The sequence below is a fragment of the Macaca thibetana genome, chromosome X, assembly GCF_024542745.1.
Source record: "Macaca thibetana thibetana isolate TM-01 chromosome X, ASM2454274v1, whole genome shotgun sequence".
NCBI lineage: Eukaryota > Metazoa > Chordata > Mammalia > Primates > Cercopithecidae > Macaca > Macaca thibetana.
In genome coordinates, this window is record NC_065598.1 from 89,572,671 (window position 1) to 89,598,833 (window position 26,163).

Sequence of the window (26,163 nt, forward strand, 5' to 3'; positions counted from 1 at the left end):
CTGTAAGGTATTTTCTAGGGCTGTAGCATAGGAGTCATAGTGATGAGTCAAGGAAGAAAAGAGAATAAGAAGAAGAAAGTTAAGGGGAGATGAGTTTGGAGAAGCAAGTGGAAGCCAGGGTCTTTCTGACAAACTAATGACATTTTAAAAAGTCAGGGTTTTATTTTAAAGTAGGTAACTAGAGTTGGCAGTATGGAAGATGGACTGGACACAGAAAAGAGTAAATAATATGTATGCAAGCTGGGCAAACCCAGTGTACAATATTTGCATAGCCATCTGTATTATGTATAGGATCCTCCTAAAAGCTGACCTGAGAGAGAGAGAGAGAGGGAGAGAGAGTGTAATGTCACTGAGATATATATTCTTTAATTTCAAAATTTGCTTTGGAATTTTTGTTAAATAGAGCCACATGGTCCTCCCTTTATATCCTTGTGACAGCATGATAATTCTTAATATTAACAATTCTAACAATATGAAATTACATCAGTATGACACATTTGCCTTTTGGAAGTGTGCTCATATTAGTGCCATATTTGATTTTCACAAAAACTCACAAGATAGAGACAGCTTTTTTCATTGTACCAATGTGAAGACTATCCTAATAAAGGCTAAAAGATCAGCCTATGGTTTCATAACCAGTACAAGTTAAGATGCAACATTAGAACGCTTTTTGAAGTCCAAACCCCTTCTAAAGGTAGCATGCATCCATGCATTTTAGTAATAATTTTACTGCTTTTGCTTTTTGTAACTAATGTTTCTTATAAAAGTTTTATAAGAAAGTTTTAACTTTGAAATAACAACAAGGTTAGCATTTGCTTCTTTGAAATTGCTCTTTTGAAGTATTTCCACAGTGTAAAAAGTTGAATAAAGAATTACCTAGATAATAGATTATGAATATAATATTTGTTAAAGTTAAAATGTTGGTTATTATCCAGTACAATAAAGCACCTGTATTTTAGACCTTTTACAAAACCCAAGGTACATTTTTTTAAAGGGAAAGAACAAGTGAGCACAGAGAAAAAATAATATTGGGTTGGCAGCACAGGGATCATCTTATATGTTTAGAAGGTGAGAGTAAGATCAAGAGAAGCACAGGTAGAAATGCAAAATGCAGATGAAAAATGTCAATATTACTGAGCATCTTTTGAGAAAGATGTTACATGCTTGTTTATAATGGTTTCATATGGAATATCTTTTGATGCAGTAAACCACATTGAAAATATTCTCCAGTTAATATAACACAATGAAAAACTTCTGCCATGGGATTTTTACAATAATAAACTTTATACTAAATATTCTTGAGATCTCTTTAAAAGTTGATTGCTTGTACTTTAAAATTCGATGTATTGTGTGAAATCAATTCAAAGGGTCAGAAATTCAAGGTGAAATTAGGAAAAGTTTAAATCCCCAGTAAGATAAAACACCTGCAAAATTAACCCAAGAGATGACTGGTGAGTAGATAATTCAATTTGGAAGCACCCAGAGTTTTGATTGAGTCTGAAGGAGACACAAATAGACCGTGATTATAAATTGAAAAAGTGAAATCTAATCATTTAACAGGAGAATGAATTATCAGAAAGAAAACTCCATTAGGGAAAATCAGAGAGCTGGCTGCAGGTTTCCAGCACTGTCTAGGAAAGAGAGTGTCCTGATTAGTAGATTGGAATATTCCAGTCCCCATCTCAATAATGGAGATGGGTAAGTACATCAAATTAAACCTTGAGGCAGTGATCATTAAAAAAATCTACTGACTCCCTTTTTAATGATTCCAGGCTCACCAAGGAAAACTCTGATTATTATTTTAATGTGTGATATCCATACAAAAGTATGTATATGCTCTAATAGAGACAGAATATGCTGGTTATTAAACTAAACATTCCTGTGTTTATAATATTTACCAGTATAAGCTATTGCACGGGCATTCTGATTTATACTTAAATATCTTATGACTTTAGATAGGGAGAATTAGCCTCACTACTCCCGGTACTACTAGGACACTGACAGAATAGCAGTGTCTAACTGGAAGGAAACAAATATGTCTATATAGAAGGGCATGTTGGTGACAACATCCATCTGTTTGCAATTGGTAAAAGAACTAGGTGATGATAGAGAATATGCATATTTTTCCTATTCTCTGTATTGTTTTAATGTGAAATTTTTCCTATGGCAATGGTTTTCAGACTTTAGTTTCTGAAGACTTTTTTTTTTTTTTTTGAGATGGAGTCTCAGCCTTGTCACCCAGGCAGGAGTTCAATGGCACAATCTCGGCTCACTGCAACCTCCGCCTCCTGGGTTCAAGCGATTCCTCTGCCTCAGCCTCCCAAGTAGCTGGGATTACAGGCACATGCCACCACGCCCGGCTAATTTTTTTTTTTTTTTGAGATGGAGTCTTACTCTGTCGCCCAGGCTAGAGCGCAGTGGTGCGATCTCGGCTCACTGCCAGCTCTGCCTCCCAGGTTCACGCCATTCTCCTGCCTCAGCCTCCCGAGTAGCTGGGACTACAGGCGCCCGCCACCACGCCCAGCTAATTTTTGTATTTTTAGTAGAGACGGGGTTTCGCCGTGTTACCCAGGATGGTCTCGAACTCCTGGCCTCAGGTGATCTGCCCGCCTCGCCTCCCAAAGTGCTGGGATTACAGGCATGAGCCACCATGCCTAGCCCCGAAGACATTTTTTAAATTCCTAGGTCTTATTCCCAGAGATTCGGATACACTTGGTCTGGGATGAAACACAGGAATCTGCATTTTTAAACATCGCTCTGTATAATTCTCATCCGGAGGGTTAATGAACTATGAGCAGCACTCTTATACAGAGGAAAACTTTCTTAAAAGGATGGTTCACCGCTGGGCAAAATGTCATGGGTTTCTGTTAGGTTTCTGTTAACTGACTGAATTGAAACATTCTAACCAGTTCTAAGCCTGTGATTGGTCAGAACTGTGTATTCAAACCACAAAGAGCATTGAGGAGGTAGCAGGCAGTTTGATAAGAATAACTGATTCGGGTTGTGGCTAGGGCAAGACAAAATGGCTGCCGTCTTCACCGCCATATGCTTGGAGGTGAAGAACAGGAAATAAAATCCTTTGAGCGGGCCCTTGCTGTTCTATAGCAGAAGCAAATAGGTAAGTGTCAATGGCAAGGGGTAGCCTGGGAAACAGAATCCCACTAAAATCGCCATCATCTTCTCATAGCCACCTCAAAACAATTTAAGTAAAAACAATGTGCCTCTTACGGAAGTACAAGTGTCCTTTCCAGTGTCCTTTCTCTCAGACCCAGATTACTGCCTCTAAAACTTCTCTGATACAAAATCTTGGAGCTTCTTCAAGAGATGAGCAATTATTTAATTGAATATATGCAGTTAGAATAGGATTCCGGACATAGGGGGAGGGGAAACTAAGAGCTGGAAATTGCTTAAGAGTAGTATAGGGGGCCGGGCGCGGTGGCTAATGCCTGTAATCCCAGCACTTTGGGAGGCCGAGGCGGGCAGATCACGAGGTCAGGAGATCGAGACCATCCTGGCTAACACAGTGAAACCCCGTCTCTATTAAAAATACAAAAAATTAGCCGGGCATGGTGGTGGGCGCCTGTAGTCCCAGCTACTCGGGAGGCTGAGGCAAGAAAATGGCGTGAACCCGGGAGGCGGAGCTGGCAGTGAGCCGAGATCGCACCACTGCGTCCAGCCTGGGTGACAGAGCAAGACTCCGTCTCAAAAAAAAAAGAGTAGTATAGGCTAGGGTTGCAGCCAGGAAGTGTCCGAGCTAGAGTTTGAATTAATCAGACTTCAAAGTCTATATACCCCTTCCCTTGATTTTTCTAATTTTAATGTGTATAACAATCAACTGGAGTCCATGTTGAAAATGTAAAATATATATATATATAAAAAATAGGCAAGTTAATATATTAAAAATAAAAATATGTTTTGAATAAAAAAAGGCAGGTGGTCAGTGGGTATTATTTGAGAAACACTTTTTCAGAGCGAAGTTGCTCAAACTTTTTAGTCTCAGGATTCCTTTACACTGTTACAAATTACCAAGAACCTTAGAAAGCATTTGTTTATGTGGTAAATAATATCTGATATATAGTAGCTACTGATATTTGTGGTATTAGAAGTAAAACTGAGAAATGTTTACAATATTTAACCCGTTTGAAAATACCAAGAATAAACACATTACCTGTTAATCAGGTAACATTTTATAAAATATAATTTTATTTTCCAAATTAAAAACATTTAGGGAAAACAAGATATACTATTGCATATTTTTAAAAATCTCCTTAATGCCTAGCTTAATAATTCTCTTATCTGTTTCTACATTCAGTCTGTTGTGATATGATATTTTAGTTGAAGTATATGAAGAACATCAGACCTTACAAAAATACATGGTAAGAAAAAGGAGAACCTTGGAGACTCCCTGAAAGGATCTTGAAGATCCCCATGGTCATGAGACCATACTTTGAGTCCCTGTTTTGTAGGAATAGCTGTTTTTACTGTGAGAGAGTTCTATATTCATCAGGGTTTTTTTTGACAATCAAAGTTTAGAGAAACTGAGGATCATTAAAAATGAATTTATTTCTTAGATTACTTAGGGTGGGGAAAATTATTTTATAAATATTACCGCAGTCACTCTTTCATTAATTTACTTTATTAGGTTTAAAGTACTATTGAAATATAAAAAAGAAGTATAGGTGATGGGGAAGAATTTTGTTTAAAGAAATTGGGTTTTAGAACAATGATTAGATTGAGGGTAGAGTGGTTTCAATAGGCAGTGAGGAAGGAATACATTAGGTAGACAATTATAGGTAGAAAAAGTGGGAGAGCAGGGACCAATCTATAGTTCTTTATAGTAGATAGTTGTTTACAATTGAATAAATAACAATAATGGTAAGAAAGTGCTAATTGTAACTTTCTAAAAAAGGTGATTAATTTGCCTGATAAAACAATGTTTTGTTCTGGTCACGTACCTCTTCAAATTTTCTTACATTTTTCGTTACTCTAAGTTTTAGTTCTGTAACCTAAAATTTACTGCCATGTTAGTGCAACAACTTTGACAAACATTATCTTATTTCTCATTTATCTGTGGTAAAAGTGGAAGAACCTGAAAAGGAACTTAGAAAGAAGCAGCTGGGAAAGGTGAGAGGAAAACCTAGAGTGTGTGTTATCCTGGAAGCCAATTGAGGTAAGTGTTTCAAGAAAGAGGGAGTGATCCACTCTGTCAAATTACGCTAATCCATGAGGTTAAAATGAAGAATAATCATTGATCATGAGATTTAGTGACATGGAGGTCACTCATAACCTAGACAGGAAAAATTCCCATGGAGTGGTTGAGGTGAAAGTTGCATTGCTATGAATTCAAGAGAAACTGAGAAGAAAGGAGTTGAAAACTTTTTGTAAGTAGCTATTTCCAGGAGTTTTGCTAAAACAGTAAGCAGAGAAATGGAGCAACAGATTTTAGAGGAAATGAGGTTAATACAGGTGGTTTCTTTTGGTTTATAAATGAGATAAATAATAGCATGTATATTTGCTTATTTTTTTGAGAGCTTCAGTGGTGAACTCTCAAGACATTAATCCTTTCCTCATAGAATCCATTATCTAGTTGGGGGAAATTATATTAAATAAATGATTACACAAATAATTAGAGTATAATTACCACACCTAACTTTTTCAAGGACATCAAGAAAGACTTCCCTATGTAAATGATACTAAGGTTGCACTTAGGGAGGGAATAGTACTTGAAAAGGTCTTGGGCAGAGGGAATATGGCCTATCAGGGATACTGACAGAAAGAAGCTACTGAGCTTGAAGTACAGACAGAGGGGAGAATGAATTTGGCAGAAGATAAAGAGGAAGAGTTAATCAGTGGCTAAATTATTTAGGTTGGAGTTCATAGATTTAGTTAAGGTCTTTGGTTATTATGCCATGTACCTTAGGGATTCTTGACTTTTATGTGTTTGGCGTAACAAAAGTAAACTAGCCAAAACTGAAAGGTAAAAGATGGGACAGAGAAAGCAGAAAGGAAAGGTGAATTGCATTACCACTATTCATAATGCCGCACACATGACATTAGGCCAAGTCTATCTGTAGTTTCATCATCAATTATTTTTTCTAATAAATACTAAATGTATTCAGTATTCACAGCATTGAGATATTTCTGTCTAACTGATCAAATCATATAGTAAGCAGGTCCAATTTGTTTGTTAATATGACCAGTAACAACAGATTGTCATTCCCTACCTAATATCTTCCAGTGACTTTCTTTTAATCTCTTAAAAATAATATATTTTCCAACTTTTTCTTATGAAATTTTTAAGCACTTGGAAAACCTGAAGACTAACACCTATATACCCATAATCTAGAGTCAAGAACTTTTATCATTTTGTTCTATTTGCTTTCTCTGTTTTGCTGCATAATTTGAAAGTAAGTTACAGACCTCATGATGCTTCATATGCACATATTGCAGCATATTTTGCCTAAAAATAAAGGCATTCTCTGTAATCTCAGTATTATCATATTTAAGCTACTTATTTTCCTATCATCTAATGCCTAATCAGTATTAGATATCTTCGATGCCTGCACCCAGTTTTTAAGTTTCATTGGAGTTTTTATACCATGAGAATTATTTATTTTAGGTGTACAGTTTGATGATTTACTGCAAATTTACAAAAGTTGTACAGCCATCCTCTTAATCTGAAAACATTTCATCATTCTACAAAGAAGTCTCTGATACATGTTTTTTTTAATTGAACTAGGATTAAATCACGCTTATATCTCTTTAAAGTTTTTTTCCTAAAATAATTTTTCTTTTATTCCATGAAATTGATTTTTAGAAGAAATCAGCTGTTTGTTTTATGGAATCTTCTACATTCTAGATTTATCTGCCTGTTTTCTCATTATGTCACTTAACTTTTTCCTCTATCCATCTCCCAACTGCCACTCCCAATATTTTCTATTAAAGTCCTGGTTAGACTCATTCTGATATATTTGGAATAAAACCCAAATTTGCTAATTATTTTCCTCCTCTAAAAAGTAAGCCCCGGCTGGGCGCGGTGGCTCAAGCCTGTAATCCCAGCACTTTGGGAGGCCGAGACGGGCGGATCACAAGGTCAGGAGATCGAGACCATCCTGGCTAACACGGCGAAACCCCGTCTCTACTAAAAACACAAAAAATTAGCCGGGCGAGGTGGCGGCGCCTGTGGTCCCAGCTACTCGGGAGGCTGAGGCAGGAGAATGGCGGGAACCCGGGAGGCGGAGCTTGCAGTGAGCTGAGATCTGGCCACTGCACTCCAGCCTGGGCGACAGAGCGAGACTCCGTCTCAAAAAAAAAAAAAAAAAAAAAGTTAAAAAAAAGAAGTAAGCCCCATAAAGCCTTCCCTAATACCAGTGTGTGGTTCACAGTAGGATCTCAGTACAAATTTGTTGAGTGAATGAATGAATCACCGACATTCAGATTATATATTTTTGCCATCCAGTTTCAACCTCAGCTTAAGACATTTTTCCATTTTAAATTTTCTCCCTCTGAGGATGAATACTGAGTGATCCCTCCACTTGGTTTTTCAAATCATGCCAGTTATGGAAATGTAGTCCTTTTTGATTCCAGTATGATAATGATAATATCAATTAGCACAGTTTTTGATGCTTCTGACCATTCCATGCTATTATTTTCAGTAGCCATCTATAATTTAGTTATGTTAACAAATGTACTCTGGCCTTTGGATTTTAAGGACATGTACATATATATAGACATTTCTAATGTGAGAAAATCTAAAACTCATATAAGTATATCCAGCTTCAATAAATAACTGTATTACTTTTGGCTGTTTCTCAGCCAGTATATTTGCATCAAATTCTCTGTTCTGTTTTCAGAAATACATTAAAAAATTTATGTGGGAGTGGCAGTTTGCAGAAGGCACTGATACATGTAAAACCAAGTAATGCTATTTAAAGCCATGCACAAATAATTATGTTCACTGGGAAAAATAGTAAAGAACTCCCCTGGTATTTTGCTTCCTATGCTTAAGGCCTTATCTTTGATAACTTGTTAGATGAGATGACAAATGTATCTTGGCACTAGATGCTAGGGAATTGTTGACATATTTTAGATTGCAAATCAGTTTGTATGCACAGTGCATTGCCTCAAAGGGTGTATTATGGTCCTCTACTATAAAATATATTGCTTTAGTTTAAAACTAAAATGTAGATGAAATTATAAGAAATAAATGGAAAATCCAGTTTGATCTCACCAAGAAAGTTTGAAATAATTTTTCATTTGCATACTGGTCAAATCAAAATAAAATTGATTTTAGGTGTTCAGTGCTGAACAACACTAGCTTAATAAGATTGTAATTTGAAGAACCTTGTCAAGGATTTCTACAAAACTTACAAGACATTTGTTAAATAGGAGCGAGGACAATGGGCAGAGAACATAGGGCAAACCTTATTTGTTTGGGGTGTATTTTTATATGAGTAGTCATATCACACAGATGGAAAGAAACTAGTATTTTATTAGATTTGTTTCATGTAAGGTGACCCGTGGAATAGAGGGGCTGGAATTTTCAGTGCTCTAGGACATTTTGGTTACTTCATGTATAGTCATGTCCCACTATATCTGAACATAGTGCTCTAGAGCAAAATCTGTTGTCACGAAAGAATCAAGAAAGTTGCTAGTGAGTATCCAAAACATGAAATGCATTTTCAAAACAAGTACCTTCTTGGAAAATGCATATTTGAATTTGGTATTTGTGTATATAATGGTTTTCTACAGAGGATTTCCTAAAGCATTGACACTGGAACTATAGAAACTGTTGTTATTTAGTTCATGACTTCTTGACTAGGGTAAAGTGCTAAAGGGACAAAGCTTGTGAATTTAGTTTCTCTGACGACCTTTACTCTTTTTATTAGACTATACTCTTAGACTTTCAAATAATTTCAGAAGTATATACAGGACAGATCCATTCCTGCTACTTGAGAAATAAATGGACTTTGTCGATGGTAACACAGTCATATCACCTAGATGTCCGTTATAGTCAACACAGTATTCTATATATCATCTTTAAATAATTCCTGTCTGGTGCCAAGTACTTAATTTAAACTTAATATGTGATTGAATGAATTGAAAACATTTTATATATTTTGTAGCTCTGTCCATTGAGAAGGCCTAGAAGAAACAATACCCAATAGCAATGAGCACACCCAGTGCCAAGGTCTTGTTTCCTATTATAGTTCTACAGTAAAAGGAACCTGGGCTCTGTAGAAATGGCTGATTCTAGGGCTAATGCAAGGGTTATACAAAATTATACTGGAGCATCTTGTAAGAACCAGCAAGTAAGGGAGTACTTAAGAAACAAAATGAGGGAGTTAATGTCAGAGGGACACAGGAGCTAACTAAAAGACCTTTCCATGGCCAAAGCTGGAATAGTTTAAGCAACAAAATAAAATTGTATTGAAATATTACCCAAAGTATAAAATTAATAATCATGAATCCATACTCGTATAAATAAGTGACTTAACACATGGGGATGAATGGAAAAATCTCCTGTAACAGATGAGTTCCAGAAAATTTATGTGGGCATATCGCCATCAAGAAGTTGGAACGTAACTTCCCATTCTGTAAGTGTGGGCTGCACATAGTGACTTTTTTTCCAAAGAGTACAGTATGGAAATGGGAGGAGAATAATCTTAGAGTGGAGAAAGCTGATAAATACTACTTTGGTCAGGTGATCAAGGTTAGTAACCTTAGTGATAAGTTAGTAGTACATACCCTTGATATGATGTGATGAGAATGGTACTTTGCCTTTGTGTTATTTCTCCCAAAAACTTACAATCTAAGTATAGCTATGATAAAAAAAAGTACTAGACAAACCCAAATTGAAAAGCATTCTAGGCTAGGCACTGTGGCTCACGCCTGTAATTCCAGCATTTTGGAAGGCCAAGGCAGGTGGATCACTTGAGTCCAGGAGTTCGCGATCAGCCTTGGTGACATGGTAAAGCCCTCTCTACAAAAAAATACAAAAATTAGCCAGATGTGGTTGCACGTGCCTGTAGTCTCAGCTACTCAGGAGGCTGATGCAACAGAATCGCTTGAGCCTAGGAGGCAGAGGTTTCAGTGAGCCGAAATGGTGTCACTGCACTCCAGCCTGGGCAACAGAGTGAGATCCTGTCTCAAAGATAAAATAAAATAAAATAAAATAAATATAAAATAAACACTCTATAAAATAAATATCTGATGATTACTCCTCAAGACAGTAACAGTCATCAAAAACAAATTCCTCTGCCACAGTTCAGAGGAGTCTAGGAGACACGATGCCTACTTGTAATATGGCATCTTAGATGGATTCCTGGGACAGTAAAAGGACTTAGCTGAAAACTAAGGAACTTTGAATAAGTATGGACTTTAGTTAACAATAGTGTGTCAGTATTGGTTCATTAGTTGTGGTAGATGTTCCATATCAATGTAAGATATTAATGGTAAGAGAAACTAGATGCAGGGGATACAGGAATTCTCTGTACAATATTTGCAAATTTTCTGTAAACCTAAAACTATTTTAAATAAAAAGCATGTTTAAAAATACATATCACTTGATTGGCATAAAAGCTAAACAATAGTGATGATGTGTTTTTCTGAACACAAAATTCAAAATGTCTTACTATATTAAGGTAAATGAGAGGGTGAAGTGCTCATTTCTTCAAAACAAACATTTGACAAAAATTTATACTTGGAGCTTCTACCCTCTCACATCATGCTTTTCTATCTTATCACTTCCATCTACAATATTTTGTTGCTTCTATAAGCTTTCAGATATCATCCTTAAGATGGCAGAGATTGACTGTTTGTCACTTGACAGTTCTGTAGAGGGAAGAAAGAGGAAGACATATTTTAAATTCTCACATTTTCCTTAGAATGACTAATGCTCCATGACAGAACTATGCTGGAGGGAATATACATGAGAAGAATTGTTTCCACACTGCACAGTTTTCTACCATGTTGATTCCAGTCAGGATAAGAGTGATAATTTCTGCTTCAGAACAGTCATGTTGACAACTAGAATAGGATGTGCTCATGCTTGGCTTTTATTTAGGGAAAAAAAGATATTATATTACACACCATTGCTAGAGCTATATATTTCATGGAAATTATGATATATGATTAAATTTTCCAAAAAACCCTCTTTATTTTTCATTTATCCTGTGACTTAGATTGCACTATTGTTATTTTCTATATTATCATCCAATGTGAAATGGCCAAACATATTGTGGTAATTAAAGATATTGTTATATGTGAAGATTATTGTCATTTTATAATTTGACAGACCCATGCCTATCTTAAATCCTTTCAGAAACTTTCTAAGATACATTTGTTTCAGCAGCATGGTAACTTACATGAGCTAGTGTGAACAAAGAACATTAAGGATTTTTTAAATAGGAGCCTCATCCAAATGCCCAGATATTTGCAGAAGAGTTGAATGTTTCAGATTAAGGCTTAGAGGAATTGCCAGCTACTTTGAAAAAGATGTTTCAACTCAAATTTATGTATCTGTGAAAATTTATCTACAATTTTGCATCTCAGTGAAAATTCATTGGAATTATTTGTAATCTTTAAATGATGTAGAGGTGGCCTTTAAAATAACTAGTTTTAGTGATATTTGTGGTAGAAACTACATTGTGAAACATTAAAATATCTTTTCTGTGAGCTTACATTTATATTGACATTTACCTAAGTATGTTTCATAACAGATGGTATAATCATTTTCAAAAAGGAGAAATTGAGATGATTACTAGTTTATAAAAGTAATATGAATATTTTGCACTGTATTCAGCTTGTCCTTTGTACCTCAAGGCCTTAGCATCTGATATTCCTTCTGCTTGGGGCATTGAATCAATTTTGGCTCTTTTATTACTCCCATCCTGTTTAACTGCTTTTTCTGGCTAGCTCTGGTTTATGCCACAGGTCTCAGATGATATGTCAGTAATTCAGACTTGACCTTCCCTTCTGAATTATGTCTCTGTTTCTTTCATAGCATCCTGTACTTTTCCTTCATCTCCCCAATCATGATTATGATTATATACTCATTTGTTTCATATTTGTGTAATAACTATTACCTTTACTAAACTGTCATATCCATTGCATAGTATCTGGCACATAATATATGATCAAAAGGGAATTGTAAGAATCAATGAACAAATATTATAATATCCAGATTACTAGCATGATTGTCACAATTTACATCTAACCTTTATAGGATTTTACCGTATTTCATGAAAATAAGTAGACGTACAGAAAATCAAGTTACTCTTGTTCTATAATAGAAATAGAGAAGGTAAGCCACAATGCTTTTAAAACAGAGTATTTGAGCAAGAGACTTTGTTGGTGTTACTTTTTCTCTTTTCTCAATATGATTTATCCTCTAGGAAAGGATCATACAGATTCTTCAGTTCAGAATAACTCCAGCAACACTTACATGGTGACAACACCCTCTCCCATTCTCTGCTGTTACTCGAAATTTTAATTACTGGTCTCAAAACTCCTATCCTGTCTTAATCTTAGCAGACAGACGACCTTGGCACCTACCACTGAATGAAAATGAAGGCTATTATGTGAGAAATACTTCATCTTTCTCCCTTTTACCTCCTACCACCCTCCAAAAAATCCTGCATCCATTCCCTTTCTTTATTCTTTGCCTCTGCTCTTGGGAAAAGAAATTCTTTCTACCTCTGAGTTTAATTTCATTCCTTTCTGTTTTCTCTGTGATATTGCCACATTAGCTATTTCTTCTCTTACCTATGTTTTTAAAACATGTTTTCTTTGTACTTTATCCTTCTAGATGCCCTCTGAATATGCTCAAGTTTCTTCATGTAAAAAAAAAAAAAAAAACCATAAAAGAATTTTAACTCCACATCTTTCATGGTTGCCTTCTTATCTCTTTACTTTCCATATCGACTCTGTCTATGTACTCTAGGTCTCTACATTCTCCTTTCAATTCAGTCTTTTAACCCACTGTCACCTGGCTTCTGCCTTTACCTCTTAGTTGAGATTGCATTAACAAAGGTTACTAATGACTTCTTAATAGCTAAGTATAATGGACATTTTCAGATCTGAATTTGACTGATCTGCTGCATTTAATACTGTTGTCTGTAACATCTTTTCTATTTTTATGAATTTTTCAAAGGTAAGGATACTTGCTTTTTGTAGAAAATTTAAACATTACAGAGTCATAAGGATTCTTACGCTTACCTTGAAACTTTATTCTCCCTGTGTTTCTGTGACTCTTTTCTAATACTGGTCCTGCTCTTACCACTCTGGCTAATTTCTTAGCGTATACTTTGTAGGTTTTTCATTCACTGCCAACCCCTTGCATGTTGGTGTTCAATTGGATCCAGTGCTCAAACATTTTTCATTTGAAATTTCCCTGCAAAGTAATTTAGTTTTCTATCGTGACCCTAGCTATCACTCAGTGACTGCCAGCTCAGTATCTCTAACTCAGATCACTTTCCAAAGGGCCAATACCCATACATCCTCTTTTTTACATGCATAATTATTCATAAATCTCAGAGACACTTCAAACTTCAGGAGTCCAAAATGGAAACTACAACCATTTCTTGAAGTCTGTGCCATTTTCTCTATTACCTAGTCATTGTCATTGCCTTTGGTCTAATGTGTCAAGCCAGAGCCTTACCCCAGATTCCTTTCTCTTTTTCACCCTTTGTATCCAATTTGTCGCTAATTTCAATAGAATCTTCTCAACATATCTCATATATTTCTCAGTATTATCATTCACAGCGTCGCTGTTTGAGTTCAGACTCTTTCATTTCTTGTCTACATGAAAACTTAAGTGATCTCATTGCCTTCTTTCTTAACCTGACTTCAGTCCATCTTTTACTCTGTAAATAATTGTCCTTAAACACTCAAATATGACCATATCATTCTTCTGCTTAAAATAATGTCTCCCCATTAGCTTCACTGTAAATCCCACAGGAGAGATTCCAACCTCCTTAGCATACCACCCAAAGCATTTGTTACCTGGCCTTTGCCTATCTTTCTAGCTGATGTCAGGACTAGGTCTCAAGGAACTGAAATTAGAATGGATTATTCTATTGTGTCAAGTAACAGAAAGAAGCTGCCAGTTGAATATGAACTGAAGTATTTAAGATTTTCAGATGGTCAAATCAGAGACACGATGATATTTGAGAGTAAAAATGAAAATTACAGAAAGACATAAAAGGGCTGCCTATAACTAAAGAGGAAGGAGCATAAGATCAAGAACACAGAAAATAAGATGTTGGAAACTATCATCAAGAGTCACTGAAATGTCTATAGCATTGAGCTTATGATGGATCGGTATGCTAGGTTGACTTAAAGGTTCACATTTAAGATGGAGACTGATAGAAAAATCTGTGATATGTCTGATCATCTTTCTCTTCTATATAAAAGACTTTATTGGCTCCCTATCAACTATAGGACAAAATCCAAGATTTTCAAATGACCTAAGAGGGCCTCCATATTTAGGCTTCTTTTTATCTCTGCAAACTTACCTCCTTCCCCCGGCCCTCTTGATCTTTAGGTTCCATCAACACTAAATATCTGCTGCTCTTTTCTCATGATTCTTCTGCCAAGATTGTCCTTAATTTCCTCATTTTCTGGGTAAATGCCTGTTCATTCTTTAAGACCCTAAACAGACATCACCACCTCTAGAATGCTCCCCCTGAATCTTCCTCACTCCCAGAGTTACTCATCCATCCATCCATGCATTTATTTGTTTGTTTATTATTGAGAAAATATTTATTGAGTGCTTAATATGGGCCAGATTCTATGTCATGTAATGGGAACACCATGGTGAATAAGATAGGCCACACATGACCTTTAGCAGTGGTTACACGTATAACAGAATAATCAGAAATAAAATAATTACCAATTTCATAAATGTTTTGAATAAAAGAAACAATGAACTATCATACAGAAAAATGAAGATGAGCGTTAGACAGAGAGGCAAACCACTTTAGTATAAGGTTAAGCCATAAAAAGTTGTTGCTCTTTAAACTGTTTGTGTCCCATAAAATAGTTTTACATAGTTTAACCTAATAGTTGACTTTCTGAGGAATTGACATTTAAGCTGAAACCTGAAGGATGAGGTGGAATTGGCCATGCTGGCTAAGCCTATAATTCAGCATGTTTCAGGAACCAAATGAAAAGAATTGAGAAAAAGAGTGAGTGAAACGAGACAAAAGTAAGAGACAGAAGTAGGGCACATCATGTAGGACTTTATGGGAGATTGGATTTGATTTTCATTAAAATGTAAAGCCACTGGAGTTTTTTAAGATCCCTCTGTTTACAGTGTGGGACTAGAATAAAAGGGAGTAAGGGTGGAAAAATGCTATTAAGAGGTTGATGTAAGGAGAAAATTTGGTGTTGCCTTATTTGTGCAGAGTTTGGAATCAGACTGCCTTCGGTTAAATCCTGGATATGCCATTTATTAGCCATGTTACTTCATGTTCAAATTTTGAGTTTTACTCGAATTCTCTAAACCTCGGTTTATCTATCTGTGAAACAGAGACAATGATAGGACCAACTTCATAGGTTTGGCCTTGAGATTGAATGAGATAATCCATTGCAAACACTAAGCAGTCCTTGATGGAGAATAAACACTAACTAGGTACTAGAGATTAATAGCCCAAGTGAGAGATGATAATGGCCTGGACTAAGTTGACAGTATATTTGGAGACAAGTGAATGGATATGAGGCCTATTGTGGAGGTTTAAATATCTGGGTTTAGTAATGTATTGGATTTGACAGTTGAGGGAAGGATTTTTCAATTATGACTCCTGGACTTCTGTCAAAAGGAGTGGAGAGGGTTGTGTTGCACTTTCCTGAATTGGCAAAGGTCTGTGTGGTACAGATTTTAGTTATATGAATTTCTCTATGAATACTATATAAAGCAGGAATGAAATAAAGGAAAAAGGTAAGTATCATACAATGTGAGAGAAAATGGCTGTTAAATATTTTAAGGGTCTGTCAGAATCTTACATGAGGTACATGAAACACTTTTAGTTTATATTATGTTTATACCACAGTGTCTGTAATATGTAAAATTTTTAAATGTATATATTGTTTGTTCCCATGGTATAAGATTTTGGAAATTTCTACTGTACTATGTGATAGGCAGTGAACAATTAAGCTTATATGTTTCTTTTGTCTTTATATTAAAGGTGATTTGTAATCATTCCATCTGCTTCTCTTACAGAGTGGAGCTTGCTTAATATTTCTCTAAATAAAGAATTTAAGGAGAGCATCTATCTTTGTTCTCTTTGGCAACTGAGAGTCTGCCCTTGGAAACATCAGGCACCATGGGGAAGCGGGATAATCGGGTAGCCTATATGAATCCTATCGCAATGGCCAGATGGAGAGGCCCAACTCAATCTGTGGGCCCAACAATCCAAGATTATCTAAATCGACCCAGGCCCACCTGGGAAGAAGTAAAGAAACAATTAGAAAATAAAAAAACAGGCTCAAAAGCATTAGCTGAATTTGAAGAAAAAATGAATGAAAATTGGAAGAAAGAACTTGAAAAAAGCAGAGAGAAATTATTAAGTGGAAATGAGAGCTCATCTAAAAAAAGAGAAAAAAAGAGAAAGAAAAAGAAGAAATCTTGTCGGTCTTCATCTTCTTCATCAAGCTCTGATTCTTCAAGCAGTTCTTCAGATTCTGAGGATGAGGAAAAGAAACAAGGAAAAAGAAGAAAGAAAAAGAAGAACCGTTCATACAAATCATCCCAAAGCTCTACGTACGAATCAGAATCAGAGAGCAAGGAGTCTGTAAAAAAGAAAAAGAAGTCAAAGGATGAAACAGAGAAGGAAAAGGATATAAGAAGCCTCAGCAAGAAGAGAAAGAAAAGTTATCCTGGTGATAAACCTTTATCATCTGAGTCCTCATCTGAATCAGATTATGAAGAGGATGTGCAAGCAAAAAAGAAGAGACGGTGTGAAGAGCGAGAACAAGCAAAGGAAAAAGTAAAGAAGAAGAAGAAGAAACAGCACAAGAAACGTAGTAAGAAGAAGAAAAAGAAGTCTGGATCAAGTCACAAGTCAAGATAACATCAAGAAAAAAAGCAAGAATGAGTTTGCCGAGTTTCCCTGTGTTAGTAGAATTATTTCTGGACTTTGAGTTGCCTGTCAAATCCCACTGTGCCAGAAAGGGGCATAATGGCTGCTGGCAACTTAAATATACATTTTTCTTTGTTTGCTTGTCCTTCCTTCCAATGGTTAATTCCTCTGAGAGCTAAAATTCTGTTGTCATACCAGTGAATAAAATGTTTGAAATTAAAGTAAAATGTGTTAGATAATGAATAACTTTGACAAAAAAAAAGTGTATCTAAGGTTAAATGTATTTAATTTGAATACATCTTTGAAATATCATCATAAGTGAAATATAAACGTAATTTCCAGACAATTGTAGTTGGTGTTTTTGATGCAAGGACTTAATATTGATGTCTCAAATTCCTTGCTTTTGTAGATAAGTTTTGTTCATTTTACTTTTTTCTTTTATGAATCTTTGTTTACATGGGGAAAGAGCATGTGGGGTGGGAAGGGTAAGTGTTTGCTAATCACTGTGGCTAGCTGAATAGTGTGCCTTTGACTCTTACACATCCTATTTTTGCCAGAGCAGCAGCCATCCTTTTCTTACTTTATGAAATTCTGGGGTGTTGTATGCTGCTTCAAGTGAACAAGAAGGACAGAAGTTTACAGCATAAGTAAGCCCCCGTATCTATGAAATTTACCTCTTCTTCAGCACTGTTTACTATACAGTACTGAATAATATTTAGTATTACAATATTACATGATTTGAAATAACTTTATACCCATTTTGTATGGGAATCATTCTAAACAGACCCTGATGTTTTTTGATTAAGAAATATTCTGAAAATTTTTTTTGCATGTTTTATACTGTTAAGTTTTAATTATCTGACCATATTCTATATAACTGGTGATCCTTTTTTAAGATATGATTTATGCTTAGGATATAAGTTTCAAGTTTGTAGTTTCTTAACCTTGCTATATTAATTTCATTACTGTATTTAATTGCACCCTTGCCAAAATATTTAGCATGTGAGAAGGTTTTTTTTAAAAAAATATGTAATGCCTTCATATTGAAGCTGGTTACTGTACGCAAGTTGAGTGCCAGACCTCTAGTACGCCGTGTGTTACATGAAACTACTGCCAAAATCTTAGTAAGATTGTTGTTGAAAAGATTGTTGTCTTAAGCATTAATATTGAATTTATATAGAAGTTAAATGTAGGTGATAATGACATCATTGATCTTCCTGTGTCCATATTTTACTACAATTTGGTGCCTTGTATCTGTTGCTGATTCACTTTTACCACTAGTGTAAAAATAAGTGAAAAAATATTTTTACTTTACATTTTTATATATCAGAGTAACATAAATTATAAATTTGTGTCTCAAAAACCACCTGTGATGGAGGATGTGCTAATTGTAATGTCATAGGTACAAAGTATTTTGGCATGATGAAAGGCTCAATAGCTATTGTTTTTAAATAGCAGATTTTATCTCAGCTACCTTCAATCACAAGTAAAATTATAAGGATAAAAAACATCTGCTACATAAATAACATGTTGGCTTGCCAAATTTTTTGCATTGGAAATACTGGAATCTCTCATTAATGTTCTTGGAACATATAGTGATGCCATGTTAGATCACCTTGGAGCTTCATAACTTTGGCTTTTTCCTAAGAATATATGTTTATGCTGATAAAAACTATTACATTTATGGGATATTTTGTATCCATATAGAGTTTTTCAGAATTGTTCATTAAAATGCTTTTTATAAGCTTATATTATTTGTAGAATATGGCAAAAGCATTTACAGCTCATCGTATATCTATCTGCTCCCATTCACTTCCAAACCTCTTGTAGTTAGGCAATGCCATTTGACTACTTCAAGCAGAGGGATTGTAAACAGAAGTGATTTTCTATTTCTATTTTGGACTGTAAAAAGTTCTGCATGACCCTCCAGTTTTCTTTTGCCTGTCATGGTGACCTGAAAGCAAGATGTTCCAAATGGCATACTTACAAGACGGATGCAACCTGGATCCTTAGGTCGCTATTTATAGAAGGGACCTGACTGGAGTGCTGATGGACTTGCAGTACATTTTTTAAATGTAATAAATAAACTGTTATGTGTGAAACCACTGAGATTTGGGGTCTTTTTATTACTGCGGAATCACCTAACCTAATCTGACCAATAACACAGAACTCTAGAACATCTATTTCATTATTTATGTAAAATATCTCACCTCCTTGTATCACATTCTTCCATAGTCTACAGATTGACTCAGAAGTGATATTTATGCCATAGTAGAAGGAAATACTCATTTTATTTGCATTGGTTTTTGTGTAATGATTGAGGGAGAGAGTGGTCTACCATATTTCATGCTTATCAGAAATGCTGCCTAGGAAATAAAACTACATTATTCTGTTGATTGCAGTAAAAAAGTTCCAGTAAAGTGTTTGAGAAGGAAATTTTAAAAGTACTTATGAGGACTTGATGAAGAAGAGGAATGGCATTTTTTATATTAATTATAGAACTTATGGCAGAGACAAGTGCTATAGAAATATGGAGGATAATAGACTGCATAGATTTAGTTGAACATTTAATATGTAGCTTCTAAATTAAGAGCAACATAATTTTGTCCCTATTTGAAAAGCACTAAAGTGGTTATTAGTGATTTGCCTTATGTGATTAGTAAGGAGTATAGCTTTAGCTATAACATTCAACTCACTTTGGCTATGGAAAGGGCAGCAGTGAGAGAGTAAATAAGAAAGAAGATGGCAGATGGGAAAAATCGATACACTCTAAATTCACAATTTAATTTTGATCACAAAAGGAATTTGAAACATCTCAGGCTTCAGGTGAAGATTTAGATAGGAGATAAGGAAACAATAAAATTTAGAGTTCTTATTTTTTATCTTGTGACAACTCTCTTGATAATTATAAATTTATTTTGAAGAAAAGTTTCATTTGACATTGTAACATTTCTGTAGTCATTTCTGTTTGGCCCTATTTATTTTACAAAAAAAGACATATTTAATCTGAGATACAGGTTTGTAACTACATCATGTCTCATGAAAATATAGACAACCATTCAAAATCATCTATGTAGTTTAATGTTGAACTGACTTTCTCATTCCTGCCTGAGCTGCAAACAAAGTGTGTTCTTTCATCATATGGCTCTAGCACTTTTTCTTGACTCTTCATGCCACTTAAGTTTAATTGGCTTTATATTATGTATTTTGTAGACTTATGGACTCTACGTGTTATGAGCCTCAGCTCTCAGCTCAGCACAAGGTTGGAATTTTCATTCTGCCATTTCTTGACATGTGACCCAAAATAAGTTATTTCACCACCTCCATGACACAATTTCTTCATATACAAAATCAGAGAAAATGGTATCTGTATTAAACCATTTTTGCATTGCTATAAAGAAATACCCGAGGCTGGGTAATTTGTAAAGAAAAGAGGTTTAATTGATTCACGGTTCTACAGGCTGTACAACATGGCACCAACATCTGCTCAGCTTCCGGTGAAGGCTTCAGGAAGCTTACACTCATGGTTGACGGTGAAGCAGGAGTAGGCACCTTACATAGTGAGACAGGCAACAAGGGCAAGGGGAGAGGTCCCAGACTTTTAAACAATCAGATCGCTTGTGAACTAACTGAGTGAGAACTCACTTGTCACCTAGGAGATGGTACTAAACCATTCATGAAGGATCAACCCCCATGATCCAATCACCTCCCATTAGGCCCTACCTCCAATATTGGGAATCACTTTTCAGTATGAGATTTGGAGGGTACAGACATCTAAACCACATCAGTACTTACATCTAGGATTGTTATGAAAATAAGATAAAATAACATTGAAAGTATTTAAACGTTCCTGGCACATAGTAAATGCTCAATAAATGTGTTTTTTTCATCCTCCACCTCCAATTATCATCATCATCACATATGACATAATAATGATGATTTCATTATTATATCACCACCTCCTATGCTGCATTTTAACTTTTTAAAAAGTAGCTCCTGCTTCATCTTTTAACTCTAACAATGATAATACATGGCGTTTTGCATATAACGGGTGTCTCCTAATTTTCATTAAATTGAATTAGTTGATCAAGACTTGGGAGAAAGAAAACTCTGAATGAATGTAGTGTACTAGATGTTGTGTGTAAGCTCCTTGCCTTACATTTTACAGCAGCTGAATTGAGATATAATTCATATACCATAAAATTCACCTCTTTAAAGTATACAATTCAATGGTTTTTAGTGTATTTACAAATAAATGGAGACATAATCAGACTTTATAAAAGACAGACTAGGGCGATTAAACAGTCACTGCTCCTGCTTTATGGACATATATTTCTGGACCTAAACAAGAATTCCATATAACCACAATGTTAGAACATGTAAATCATCTCAAAAAGAAACTTTGTACCTTTTATCTTCCCTACTCCTACCCCACCCATTCTCTCAAGCCTTAAGCAACAACTGACATACTTTCTGACTCTGTATATTTCCCTCTTGTGGACATTTCATATAAATGGAATTATATAATTATGGTCTTTTGTGACACTTCTTTCACTTGGTATATTTTCAATATTCATCCATTATTTGGTATGTATTAAGAGCATTTATATCAAGATAAAAAGAAAGAAAATCTAATGCAGTCCATAGAATTTCTGCTAGAACCAAGAGAAAAAAAAATCTTCCATATTTAAATATGCCAGACATCATTAATCCGACTTGCACTGATTTAAAAATACTGATTATACAGAAGGCTATTGAGAGTTTATACTTCTTGGATGTAAAAATACTCAAATATGAATTAATAGAGAAATTGGGTCAATTTTTATGATAGATACAGGTAACATTAACCCAGCATGAGTATGATTTGTGTTCAGAAACTTGGCAAGTTAAAATTGTTTTAAGGAGAGCATGGATATGCTTATTTTCCCTTCAATAAGCTACTACTCTGAATGATTTAGTCAAGAACTCTAGTGTTTTGAAATGTCTTTTCCCAGAAGCTGTTTACAAAGATCAAAGACACAGATTATCTCCCTTCAAAGAAGTCGTTGTAATCCTTTTTTCCTTTAGTGCCCCCAAATAGCTTTATTACTTAGTATCTCATTTTCAACCCATCCACCCACCATCCCATCTTCATTCAATTACTTTAACTAAATTTGTTTTTAAGATGTGTCCCATTTACCCACTACTCAAACCTTCACAGGATTAATTTATCTAGACACTATTCAGATATAATACACAAGAATATATTTTCTCTATTGTAGTCTCTTTACTGACATAAATATTTTACTAGTACAACAAACATAATACGAAGTAAAGAACCACAGCTAAGGCCCTATTACATCTATTACAAATGAACAGGGGGAAACCAGTAGATGAAATCCACGAGCTAGTGTAACTCTAAATGATCTTAATAATGTTCCAGTACATAAAAATAAGATAAAAATAGAGATAAATGTCAACCAAAAAAATGGAGACTTTACAAAAGACATACTATGGTCATTAAGCAGTTACTACTCCTGCTTGATGGACATGTATTTCTGGACCTAACCAAGAATCCTATATAAATAATTTCTATAAGTCCAATGGTCTTTTGTAATACCACATAGATCTTTATCTATCATATTCTAGAAGTCATTGCAATCAATTAGCAGGACAAGATTTGATTATCCCCAATATATAACCATATATGCACATGTATAAACCCTTTAAAAATTTCTTGTAAATATCTGTCATATACCTGCCCAGCCACTGATAGCAGGCTGTAGGCTGTACCAAGAGCATTCCCTGGGAGATTGCATCAATCAGAGATCCAATCATTTAACAGATGGCACACTCCAGATAATTTGAAAAGGGTTTATTTACAAAAGGGCTATTTACAAAGGTGTTGGTAGAGTGTAGGAGAACCACAGGGCTAGTGCGGTAACCTTGAGGGTAGTAACAATGAGCTATCACTACTTTTAGACCCAAAGAGACTAAAACTGAGCTGTCATTTAAACAAATAAATACTCTGAGTTCACTTCCTTTCTTTCTTCTGATCTTTTGCCCTGCTTCCCCATTAGCTGATCCCAATTGGAAATCAGAAGTCATGGGATCTCATTGATGTTATCTATACAGGTCAGCCTCCTCAGGCACGGGGAAGGTGAAAGAAGGATAGAGAGTGGAGCTGGAGGGGCAAATGAAAGGTATACCCAGGACTGCACACCTTTTTTGCACTTCAGCATTCATTCTTGTCCTTCGACTGAGTGAACATTTTATGTCTCCAGCCAAGAAGTTTCATGAAGTCACACAAGTTTCATATCATCTCAAGGTGATGTCAGTTTGATCACACTGCAAGTAAAATATTAGCCACCACTGACATTATTCATTAAAATAGTGATGGGGTATGGGAAGGTGAGAGGAAAAGGAACATAAAACATAGTGCTACATCTTTCTCTTCTGTAACTGTTCATGAGGCTAAATAGGTTTCCATAGCTACCTTTCCTCTCCATTCCATGCTCCCCTTACCCGCTGCCAGCACCTGGATGGATGGGGTTCTTTACCTACTCGGGTATAACAAACCTTTATTCCTGATGGATCTGAGACTTTGTGGTCCTGCCTTTATTGGGTTGTTGCAGTTTTCAGTTGACAAGGACAATTGGACAAGGGAGTAAATAACAAGAGGTGCCCCAGTGGAGTACTTGGATTCTAAACATAATCCTCTTGCTGTCATTGTGTAGCGACAACCCAATTTTCCCCTAAAAATACAACCAATTACCTAGTCCGATACAGTGACTCCCTTCTCTACTTGTTGGTTTAGTGGCATCAGGAGCTCAAAAAAAGGCCATGGGGGTAGTCTCAGCTTCCTACTCATCAAACACGTGATTTTTTTTCCTTTTTTTCTGGTAGAAATATTCTTCCATTTGGTACACTAGGATTTCCAAACATACCAAGACCAAGACTGTGAAAACGGAAAAAAAAAATGTTCAAGGAAATTATGAATTGTACTAGTAAGAAGAGCCCCTCCTACCTACCTTTTAATTCTTTGTTATGAAAGAAATTGCACCACTTATTGGCCACATGGTTTAAGCCACACGTTGTATTGTTCAGAATAGCGTCCTAACCTTGAAGGTTTTGTTTTTTTTTTTTTTTTTCCAATTTGGAATAACAAATTAATCTTTAGTAGGCTATATAAGACCAGTTTATTCTGTGGGTGTGAACTCATTACTATAAATGTGTCCTATGGTTAAAGACAATATTGTGTGGGATGCCACGGCAATGGATAAAGGCATTCTGTAAGTCCAAGAACAATTGTGCTGACCTATCGCATCAAGGACAAAGTTTTCTCCTTAATAAGGGAAGGGGTCCAATATAATAAATCTGCCACATGCTAATGCACGGCAAATTATACCATAATAGGAGTTCAACATTGGCCTTTGCTATTAGCAGGTTGGGCAGTCAGAAGAGTTGGTAGCCAAGTTAGCTCTGGCAATGGAAAGACCATATTGCTGAGTCCATGTACACTTTGTATGTTAACCCATTGAATAAGCATCAAGGTAACTGGGGAAAGGTTGACTCATTGAAAGAACAGGTCATCTTGCCCAGCTGATTATTGAGAGCCTCCTCGGATATGGATACCCCCTGGCTGGCATTTGCATGGGCTATGAATGTGTTTACACTATTCTAAGAGGAACCATTCTAAGAGGTTCATCCAAGTACCTTCCCCCATTCCCATGACTTCTTTTTACTGATTTCCCAATTATGATCTTTCCAAATCCCTAACCAACCTGTTAGCCTTTGTTCGTTAATTGATCTAAATCTATATGTCAAGCTATCTTTCCTTCCACTGATGTGTAAAACCACATATACTGCCAAATATTCTGCTAACTGGAAGGGTTTCCTTTCACCACTGTTTTTCACAACCATTTCTTCTTGGTCATATTGGCATAGCATGCATATCCATAGGTAAATCAAACCCACATTTTCTCCTCCTCTTTAACTACTCATGAGGAACTCCTCATGGGGTAATAGGTGTGGTTGAGGGCAAGTGGCAAAACAATATAATCAAGTAACATTAAAGCCTGAGATAATTGTCCATAATTTTAATATACTATTTTTAGAGTAATTTTAGGTTCACAGAAAAATTAACCAGAAAGTATATAGAGTTCTCATATACCTTTTTTCCTACACATATACAACCTCCTTCACTATCAATATTCCATACGAGAGTGGTACCTTTGTTACAATTGATAATTCTTCATTGACAAACCATCATCACCCAAAATCCATAGTTTACATTAGGGTTCACTCTTGGTGTTGTACATTCTACTGATTGTGACAAATGCATAATGGCATGTATCCACCATTATAATATCATACAGAATGGTTTCGTTGCCCTAAAAATTCTCTGTGTTCCATCTAATCATCCCTTGCCCCTCTATAACCACTGACAACCACTGAAGTTTTTATTGTCCTCACAATCTTGCCTTTTCCATATATCATATTGTTGTAATCATATGGTAATGTAGCCTTTTTAGGTTGGCTTCTTTCACCTAGTAATATGGAGTTAACGTTCTTTCATATCTTTTCACAACTTGATAGCTCATTTCTTTAGAGCACAGAATAATATCCCCTTGTCTGGATGTACCACAGTTTATTTGTCTATTAACCTAATGAAGCGCATTTTGGTTGCTTCCAAGTTTTGGTAATTATTAATAAATCTACTATAAACATCTGTATGCAAAGTTTTGTGTGGCTATCAGTTTTCAACTAATTTAGTTAAATACCAAGAAGTGCGATTGCTGGATCATCTGCTCATAATTTTTATGTTGCCTTTCAAATATATTTAGGCCAGGTATATATCATTTCTATTTTATAATGAAAAGTTTCTGTGCACATCCAAATTCATGGTTATCTGAATCAGATATCACCAATTAATGATGAGCAATACAGTCTTTTCTAGGGCCCATTCATAAAGCAGGAGCTGCTTGTCTAATGGAAATAGGGTAAGACTTTTCTCTTAAACCCAGCAATTCTGTGCTATTTTTGTCCAGTTGGAGTTACCAGAGATCGCATACAACATCTCTTTCTGCCACAAAACTTTGCA

General features: G+C 35.5%; 1 protein-coding gene across 3 annotated transcripts in view; it reads left to right on the top strand.

Annotated features, from left to right (window-relative positions):
- Positions 1-19,179, top strand: part of FAM133A (family with sequence similarity 133 member A) — a 38,873-nt gene extending 19,694 nt beyond the window's left edge. For 2 of the 3 annotated variants that reach the window (XM_050775243.1, XM_050775241.1), the window contains exons 3-4: positions 5,081-5,170; positions 16,223-19,179. In XM_050775243.1, coding sequence (XP_050631200.1) covers positions 16,326-17,072 — 747 coding nt within the window. In that variant the 5' untranslated portion in view covers positions 5,081-5,170; positions 16,223-16,325 and the 3' untranslated portion in view covers positions 17,073-19,179. Of the gene's footprint in view, positions 1-2,687; positions 3,119-5,080; positions 5,171-16,222 lie in introns of those variants that run through there. The other variant, XM_050775242.1, reaches the window with a different exon arrangement.
- Positions 19,180-26,163: the final 6,984 nt, after the last annotated feature.